Source organism: Aedes albopictus, chromosome 3, assembly GCF_035046485.1.
Source record: "Aedes albopictus strain Foshan chromosome 3, AalbF5, whole genome shotgun sequence".
NCBI classification, from domain to species: Eukaryota; Metazoa; Arthropoda; class Insecta; order Diptera; family Culicidae; genus Aedes; species Aedes albopictus.
In genome coordinates, this window is record NC_085138.1 from 200748919 (window position 1) to 200758750 (window position 9832).

The window sequence follows — 9832 nt, forward strand, 5'->3', positions numbered from 1 at the left end:
TGCATCCGAGATGACCGGAGATGACTGGGAATTTCTGAGAATCTTCAGGAATTCTTGGGAATCTTAGAATACATCCTAAATCACAAGAAGTTTCTGAGAATCTTTTGAGATTCTTAGATATTATTTAAATATATTCCGCGATGGTACTGATTCCTATAAACGATTGAGGAAACGATAAACGAGGAAACGATGAACGAGTAAACGATTCAAATAGATTCATGATCACTGGAAATTTCTGAGAATCTTAAAGGATTTTCAGGAATCTTAGAATACATCCCCGATGACTGGGAATTTTCTTAGAATCTTTTGAGATTTTCAGAAATTATTTAAATATATTTCGCGATGCTACTGATTCCTAAATTTTAGAATGCATCCCAGATCACTGCGAATTACTGAGAACCTTTAGAGATTCTCAGAAATTATTCAAATATATTCCGCGATGCTACTGATTCTAGGGATTCTCAGGAATCTTACAATACATCCCGAATCATCGGGAATTTCTAAGAATCTTCAGAGATTCGCAGAAATTATTTAAATATATTCAGCGACGGTACTGATTCAGATAAATGATTGAGAATTTTTTCTATAAATTTTGGAATGCATCCCAGGTGACTGAGAAATTCTGAGAATCTTCAGGGATTCTCAGGAATCTTAGAATGCATCCTAGATCACCGGGAATTTATGAGAATCCTTAGCGATTCTCAGAAATTATTTAAATATATTCCGCGATGCCACTGATTCCTATAAATGACTAAGCATATTTTCTATAGACTTTAGAATGCATCCCAGATGATTGAAAATTTCTGAGAATCTTTAGGGATTCTCAGGACTCTTAGAATACATGCCAGATCACTGGTAATTTCTGAGAAGGTTTAGAGATTCCCAGCTATTATAATCCGCGATGATACTGATTTCTATAAATGATTGAGCATATTTTCTACAGTTTTTAGAATACATCCCCGATGACTGGGAATTTCTGAGAATCTTTAGGGATCCTCAAAAAAATATTTAAATATATTTCGCGATGCTACTGATTCCTATAAATGACTGAGCATATTTTCTTTAGATTTTAGAATGCATCGCAGATAACTGGGAATTTTTGATTTTTTCTGGATTTTCAGGAATTTGAGAATGCATCCCAAATCACTGGGATTTTTTTTTTTGAGATTCCCAGGCATTATTTAAATATATTTCGCGATGCTATTTATAGCTATAAATGATTGAGAATTTTTCCTATAGTTTTTAGAATACATTCAAGATCACTGGGAATTTCTGAGAATATTTAGGGATTCTCAGGAATCTTAGAATACATCCCAGATCAACGGGAATTTCTGAGAATCTTTAGGGATTCTCAGAAATTATTCAAATATATTTCGCATTGCTTCTGTTTCCTATAGAAGATTGAGAATATTTTCTATAGTTTTTAGAATACATTCAAGATGACTGGGAATTTCTGAGAATCTTTAGGGATTCTCAGGAATCTTAGAATACATCCAAGATCACTGGGAATTTCTGAGTAGGTTTAGAGATTCCCAGGTATTATATTCCGCGATGATACTGATTTCTATAAATGATTGAGAATGTTTTCTATAGTTTTTAGAATACATCCCGATGACTGGAAATTTCTGATAATCTTCAGGGATTCTCAGAAATTATTTAAATATATTTCGCGATGCTACTGATTCCTATAAATATATACCGCGATGCTATTGATTCCTATTAATGACTGAGCACATTTTCTTTAGATTTTAGAATACATCCCAGATGACTAGGAATTTAAGGATTCTCAGGAATCTTAGAATACATCCCAGATCACTGGGAAGAACTCCTAGAGGAATCCCTGAAGGAACTATTAACGAATCTTTTCGAGAAACGTTGAAGGAAATCCTGGAGGAATCTTTGTACGACCTTTTGGAAAAAATAAAGAAGGAACTCCTGCTAAAGTTTCTTACGGAACTCCTGGAAGAGCCTCTGAAGGAATTCCTAAAGGAACTCCTGGAGGAATCCCTGATGGAACTTCTGGCGGAATCCCTTAAGGAACTGCTGGAGGAATCTTTGAAGGAACTCCTGAAAAATTCTTTGCATGAACTCCTGTAGTAATCCCTGGAGGAACTTCTGGAGGAATCCCTGAACTCCTTTAGAAATTCCTGGAAGAACTCCTGGAGGAATCCCTGAAGGAGCTCCTTGATGAATCATTGAAGGAACTCTTGGAGAAAACCTTGTAGGAAATTCTGGAATAATCCCTGAAGGAACTCCTGATGGAAATTCTAAAGGAATCCCTGAAGGAACTTCAGGAGGAATCCCTTAAGGAACTCCGGGAGGTATCCCTGAATTCCTTGAGAAATTCCTGAAGGAACTCCGAGAGGAATTCTTGAACTCCTTGAGAAATCCCTAAAGGAACTCCTGAAGGAACTCATTGAGGAATCATTGAAGGAACTCCGGGAGGAATCCTTGTAGAAAATTCTGGAATAATCTCTGAAGGAACTTCTTGCAGAGTTACTGAAGGAACTATTGGAGCAATCCCTGAAGGAACTCCTGGAGGAATTCCTGAAGGAACTCCTGGAGAAATTCCTGAAGGAACTCCTGGAGGAATCCCTGAAGGAACTCCTGGAGGAATCACTGATGGAACTCCTTGAGGGATTTCTGAAGGAACTCTTTGAGGAATCATTGGAGGAACTCCGGGAACTTGTAGAAAATTCTGGAATAATCTCTGAAGGAACTTCTTGCGGAATTACTGAAGGAACTGTTGGAGCAATCCCTGAAGGAACTCCTGGAGGAATTCCTGAAGGAACTCCTGGAGGAATTCCTGAAGGAACTCCTGGAGAAATCTCTGAAGGAAATCCTTGTAGGATAACTGAAGGAACTACTGGAGGAATCCCTGATCCCGAAGAAGCTTCTGATGGAATTCTCTATTGTAGAAATCAATGAAAAAAAAACTTTCGGGTGCATATCTGGAAGAACTTCTGGAGGAATCTTTGGAAGAGTTCCTAGAGAAATCCCTGAAGGAACTTAGAACGAATCTCTTGAAGAAACATTAAAGGAGATCCTGGAGGAATCTTTGTAGGAATTTTTGGAAAATCTTAGAATGAACTCCTGGAAAAATCTTCGATGGAACTCCTGGAGGGGCTTCTGAAGGAATCCCTAAAGGAACTTCTGGAGGAATCCCTGAAGGAACTCCTGGAAGAATTTTTGAAGGAACTCTGGGAGGAATCTCTGAAGGAATCCCTGAAAGAACGCTTGGAGGACTCCCTGAAAAAGCTCCTTTTGGAATCATTGAAGGAACTCCTTGAGAAATACCTGAAGGAACTCCGGGAGGAATCCCTGAAGGAACTCCTAGAGGAATCCTTGTAGAAAATTCTGGAATAATCCCTGAAGAAACTCCTGAAGGAATCCCTGAAGAAACTTCTGGAGGAATCACTTAAGAAACTCCGAGAGGCATCCCTGAACTCCTTGAGTTCCTCGAAGGAACTCCGGAATGAATTCTTGAACTCCTTGAGAAATCCCTGACGGAACTCCTAGAGGAATGTCTGAAAACTCCATGTGGGATCACTGAAGGAACTACTGGAAGAATCCCTAATCCCCCAGATGACTTGGAATTTCTGAGAATCTTTAGGGATTCTGAGGATTGTTAGAATACTTTCCAAATCACTGAGAATTTCAGAGAATCTTTTGAAATTCTCAGAAATCATTTAAATATATCCGCACATAATTCTGAAGAAGCTTCTGATAGAATTCTCTAAAAAATATTGTAGAAATCAATGCAAAAAAAAACTTTTGGGTGAATCTCTGGAGGAACTTCTGGAGGAATCTTTGGAAGAGTTCCTAGAGAAATCGCTGAAAAAACTTACAACGAATCTCTTAAGGAAGCAATGAAAGAAACCCTGGAGGAATCTTTGTAGGAACTTTTGGAAGAATCTTAAAAGGAACTCCTGAAAAAATCCCTGATGAAACTCCTGGAGGAGCCTCTGAAGGAATCCCTAATGGAACTCCTGGAGCAATCCCTGATGGAACTTCTGTAGGAATCTCTAAAAAAAAACTTGTGGAGGAATCCCTGGAAGAACTCTTGGAGGAATCCCTGAAGGAAATCCTGGAGGAATCCCTGAAGGAACTCCTGGAGGGATTCCTGATTCGGGACTCAAGAGTTTAAGTCTGTTTTTTTTTTATTTTTCTGAAAATTTCATACAATTTTGGCTGGGGATTTCAGAAGTATTTCATAGATTTTCAAAAACATAAGTCATATTTAGAAATGTTTTGTTATCAATTCTGAAGATGTTAATAGATTTTCGACTTTAAGGCGTCGAGTTTAAGGTTAACGCAACCATCGTATCGTATTCGTATATCACACATAAAGGATCATGTCCAAAGAAGTCAATAATATTTCTATTACGAAAAGATCCTTCGGTTTACCTACTAACTTGTTTCTCTGCTTCACAGTATCTGAACCAGTTTCTCCAGTAACTCCATGCGGCCGACCAATAGGACAAAAAGCCGCCAAACATAAATTGAGGATGGATGAGGTCGAACGGAGTAAAATTACTGTTTTGGAAGAAATGGCTCAAGCAACAAAGGAGAGGAACGAAATAATGCGACAAGCTAATCGCATCAAAATAGTGACGACGAGCTTGAACGATCTGGATGAGATTTCAACAAAAATACTCAAGCTGGAAAAGCAAAAAATCCTAGACGAACTGCTATGTGAATCCGAAGTACATGATTCGGCGCCCGGGCCATCAAATCCGGTATCCGATGCAATGATTGAGCTGGCTACTACTAGTACTACTGGCGAACAACCATTAACAAGAGCCGCGCATGTTAAGTTGGAGGTGAAATCGATGGGCGAAGACTGTGGATCTTTTGATCCGGAATCACTCATTGTATCAGATTATGATAGTGATTAGTGGACGCATTGTTATGTTTGATTTATCTCAGTAATATCCCCATTTAAACAATCTACCTATTCTTTATCCTATTGAATTATTCTAGGTCTATATCTTGCTAGTTTCCTTCAATTTTAATCGAATATCCAAACTTGTAAATTTAGATCGATCAATATGATAAGGATCACAATGTCGATAGAATAATGTCATGCAGCAGCGTTGTTCAATTTTTTTAATGTTTTTTTTTTATAAACATAAGCATCAAATGCTTTCGTGATTGTTTTAAATAAAATACGTTCAGAAATGGATAGCTGTTTATTTTTCTTATCTTATTGTGACAATATACTCTATATTTCTCTCTTCTTCTATTTTAACCTGCACTGCTTATTGTTCACCACGTACATGCCATAGGTGGTCTATCAGATCCTTTCTCAGAGCTGCGTTTTCTGTGGCACATTTAATGTTTGCACGAATTTCACAATACTGTGTGAAGGTCTTCGGCTCACGCTCATTTGAATTTGGACGAAAAACCACCTCTTCGTGTTCGTTGTATTCAATGCGCATATTGTGCAAAATAATACAAGCTTCCATCACGAGTATCATGGTTTGCAAATCCCACAAACGACACGGCTGCTTTGTAATTTGCCAGGTATTGGTCAGAAGACTGAAACACCGTTCCACGTCTTTTCTTACAGATTCCTGAACTGTTGCAAAATGCTGCTCCTTCGCGTTAGATGGATGCGATATTGTTTTGACGAAACAAGACCAGTCGGGATAAATTCCATCTCCTAGAAGATATCCCCTTTCACGCGTTTTACCGTTCACTTCGTACGTCAGGTCCAACATACCGTTCTGTAAATAAACATAAATGAACTGTATTAGGACACATTTGTGCATTACCAAATAACTTATTAAATCATCATTGGGATGAGAACAGGCCAAAAGCATTATGCCTAACGGATTTATGTCTAACTTCGCGCAGCCGAATATGTGCACTGGTGGTCACCCATACTGCCCCTCTTGGCATGTCAGTCCCATGTCGTTTCTTATGTGAATCATATTTTTGTCACTCACGAGGTCATTTAAAACAAATTTGATATTTTTTCCGCCTCATTTCACAGCTCAATATGTCATGAAAAGGATACGCATCAAGTAAATACATTTTTTTTAATAATGGGAGTTCTAGTTCAAAAAAACTTTGAAAAACAACATGGGACTGACATGCCAAGAGGGGCAGCATAATATCTTGACGACAGTTGAAAGGCAATAGAAAAATTGTAGTATCGTTCTATTAACATATTCATATCGATAATCCAAAGTTCAAAACTTTCAGTTAGAGTCGTGCAAAGATCACAACGGCAAGCATGATAAGCTGAGAAGCAGACTCCGTCCCAGAAAAGATGTTACGTCAGAAGAAACAAGAAAGTAGTTTAGAAGGTTGACCTGATCAGTACCACTGTCGACAGTCGATTAATCCGTCGAATTAATCGGGCGCAGTCGACCAATTTCCATATAATTTCCTATCGTAACCCACATCGATGAAATTCAAGGTTCAAATTCCTGGCTTGATTTGACTTCACTCAGGTAGATCAATATAGGGTGACAATGGGTATTATCGGCAGGTTTGTTCTCTTCGTCATGGGGGGTTTTTGTCAGCCAAATTGCCTGAAACTTGGCCATATAATTCAGCTTAGTTGGGAAGGATTTGAGACCAACTCTGAGTTCAATAGGTTTCAAAAAACCCCCAAAGACGAAATGAACAAAACGGCCGAGAATAGGTAATTTCCCCTACTTACATGTATTATTTCATCTAATAGTGGTGAATTGTCTAGTATGTTAATGTCGTTGCAACTTCCCGCAGCTCCGAAATTACAATACCATATCCGACAATTATAGCTCGCCACTGCCTCTAGTACAACCGTTGCTTTGCCTTCTTTGCCCTGGTATTGGCCTGAAATAAATATAAAATAAACATTAAATAAACAATAAACAAAAATTAAACATAAACTTTATTGCGTAAAACAGAATGGGTCAGGGCCGTCTTCGGGAGCGTTTCATGTTTTTCATGTACAGTCAGAATTCGTTATACACGGTGCCACATTCTTCCTTGGGGCCGGGGAAGGTTCTAAGCATAGTGTGAGATTCCTCCGATCTCTGAAAAGGTGGGCTCCCACAATTTCTTTTGTCAATATTGATTACCCTAAATACTCCAAAATTAGCGTTTCATTAAAATTTGCCTCGAGAGGGGTGGTCGTGGGTACCGACTTACGTCAAATCCCGTGTACACTAGAACTGGTACGGTCAGGGCGTTAACAGTTAACACCCAAAACAACGTTTTATTAAAATTTGTCTCCTGAGGGGGTGGTCGTGGGTACCGACTTACGTCAAATCCCATGTACACTAGAACTGGTACGGTCAGGGCGTTAACAGTTAACACCCAAAACAACGTTTTATTAAAATTTGTCTCCTGAGGGGGTGGTCGTGGGTACCGACTTACGTCAAATCCCATGTACACTAGAACTGGTACGGTCAGGGCGTTAACAGTTAACACCCAAAACAACGTTTTATTAAAATTTGTCTCCTGAGGGGGTGGTCGTGGGTACCGACTTACGTCAAATCCCATGTACACTAGAACTGGTACGGTCAGGGCGTTAACAGTTAACACCCAAAACAACGTTTTATTAAAATTTGTCTCCTGAGGGGGTGGTCGTGGATACCGACTTACGTCAAATCCCATGTACACTAGAACTGGTACGGTCAGGGCGTTAACAGTTAACACCCAAAACAACGTTTTATTAAAATTTGTCTCCTGAGGGGGTGGTCGTGGGTACCGACTTACGTCAAATCCCATGTACACTAGAACTGGTACGGTCAGGGCGTTAACAGTTAACACCCAAAACAACGTTTTATTAAAATTTGTCTCCTGAGGGGGTGGTCGTGGGTACCGATTTATGACAAATCCCATGTACACTCAAACTGGTACGGTCAGGGCGTTAACAGTTAACACCCAAAACAACGTTTTATTAAAATTTGTCTCCTGAGGGGGTGGTCGTGGATACCGACTTACGTCAAATCCCATGTACACTAGAACTGGTACGGTCAGGGCGTTAACAGTTAACACCCAAAACAACGTTTTATTAAAATTTGTCTCCTGAGGGGGTGGTCGTGGGTACCGACTTATGTCAAATCTCATGTACACTCAAACTGGTACGGTCAGGGCGTTAACAGTTAACACCCAAAACAACGTTTTATTAAAATTTGTCTCCTGAGGGGGTGGTCGTGGATACCGACTTATGACGACAGGGCTGGCTCCCATACTAATGAAGTAGCGGAAGACTTCTATAAAACACAGTAGGCAGGCGATACGACGTTTGCCGGGATAGATAGTTCCATTTAGAAGGAGGCGCATAATCGGCTATGTGAATTCTTTTGGGGCTGTTCATAATCTACGTAGACTAGAATTTGGCAGTCTCAGACCCCACCTACCCCCTCGTTCATACGAAAATTTGAAACTTTATATGGAGCGTAGGATTTGGCCAGACCCCCTCCTCCAAGAGTCTACGTGGTTTATGAACAGCCCCTTTGCAATGAGCCATTTTACGAGACGTTTCGGATCAGCTGATCGCTCATTTCATGAATGAAAATTTGACAGGAGGTTGCGCCCAAGCCCGTGAGTGTTAATATCAATATCAACACTGTTGTCGTTTCGTAAAATAGACTATTTTAAGTTTGTGCGACATTAAAACCAAGGTGTTTTACTTACTTACCTTGATTAAAATAGTATTAATCAAAAACATATGTATACAATAGAACATTCTAGCTTTCAGCAGCGTACCTTTTAGGGCAACTGGGCAGTTCTTCCACTCCCAATGCATGCAGTCGATGCTGCCAATCATTCCAGGGAACCCTCGGCTTGCGTTTTCTTCTTCTAATGCAGCCTTCTGGCTTTGGTTCGGTGGACGCAAAAAAATCTCACGGTATAGTTTGAGTAGCGTGCGGCAAAACTCCTTCATAGCCTCGTTGGCTGTCGATTCACCGATTTGAATATATTCGTCAGTAGCATCGGAAGCAGTTCCGTAGGCTAGTTGACGGATGGCTGCTGCGCACTTTTGGATACCGGACAGCCCAGGCTTTCCAGCAGCATTGCACTTCAGCTTAAAATAGTCGTTGGCGGCTGTGATGTCCTCCAAGATGCGCAAAAACATACGTTTTGGCATCCGGAACCTTCTTTCGAATAAATTTTCTGGATAGACGGATTGCGGGGAGAAATAGTGGTCCATGAGCATTTCATGCCCTAGAACAAAGTTTCGCGCAATATTACGACGCCCAGGAAGTGATCCTCGACGCTGATTCGCAGCCTTTCCAGAGTTGTCTGCAAAAAATGGAATCAAGTGGTCTTCAATGGGACAGTATATTTTTGGAATTGATAAACTTACCTTCAATTATCTCTAGAAACAAGTCCATTTCTATCCCGGGATCTTCGAACTCTGCCGTTACACTTTCATACCAATCGTCGGACATTTTCGCAGCGTCTGGTTTGTTTACACGAACTGATTGACAATCTGAAGCACGCACACAAACGCAATTCTATATATATAATATCATTTAGAACTGCTGCTGAAGAGTCGACGGTGAGTTACAAATTTTTGACCAGCAAAAATTTATAACTGTCATAAAAAATGCATCTACAACTATAATTCTGCTGGAGATGCCCTAAGAAATTTTGGCTGACGATAGTTCTACGTCAAGAAGCGTTGATCCCGTTGATCCTGGCTAAACACATAGGCCATGACAGCGCCGCAGTGCTGCCGCCTGGCGGGAGTCGTATGGCAAACGTGAGAAAAAACGAGACAAAACACGTTTGTTTATACTTCTTCACGCACACGATGACAGATACAAATGGGATTTCCCATTGGAGTGAGTGCATTTTTGCTGCCGTCAGAGCCAATGCGTAC

The 9832-nt window shown here is 40.1% G+C and overlaps 1 protein-coding gene across 1 annotated transcript; it reads right to left on the bottom strand.

Annotated features, from left to right (window-relative positions):
* Positions 1-5261: 5261 nt before the first annotated feature.
* Positions 5262-9579, bottom strand: LOC109409531 (uncharacterized). Its single transcript, XM_029877542.2, has 4 exons — positions 9314-9579; positions 8713-9249; positions 6674-6828; positions 5262-5729 (listed from the first exon to the last, which is right to left on the bottom strand). Exons 1-4 carry the CDS (start codon positions 9396-9398, stop codon positions 5262-5264), a joined length of 1245 nt encoding a protein of 414 aa, XP_029733402.1. The 5' UTR covers positions 9399-9579.
* Positions 9580-9832: the final 253 nt, after the last annotated feature.

Bases quoted from the DNA above. Each gene is read 5' to 3' on its own strand.
- LOC109409531 (XM_029877542.2), bottom strand. From the start codon at position 9,398: ATGTCCGACGATTGGTATGAAAGTGTAACGGCAGAGTTCGAAGATCCC. The intron at 9,250-9,313 runs GTAAGTTTATCA...CATTTTTTGCAG, and splicing joins GTTTCTAGAGATAATTGAAG to ACAACTCTGGAAAGGCTGCG. The intron at 6,829-8,712 runs GTACGCTGCTGA...TATTTATTTCAG, and splicing joins CTGCCCAGTTGCCCTAAAAG to GCCAATACCAGGGCAAAGAA.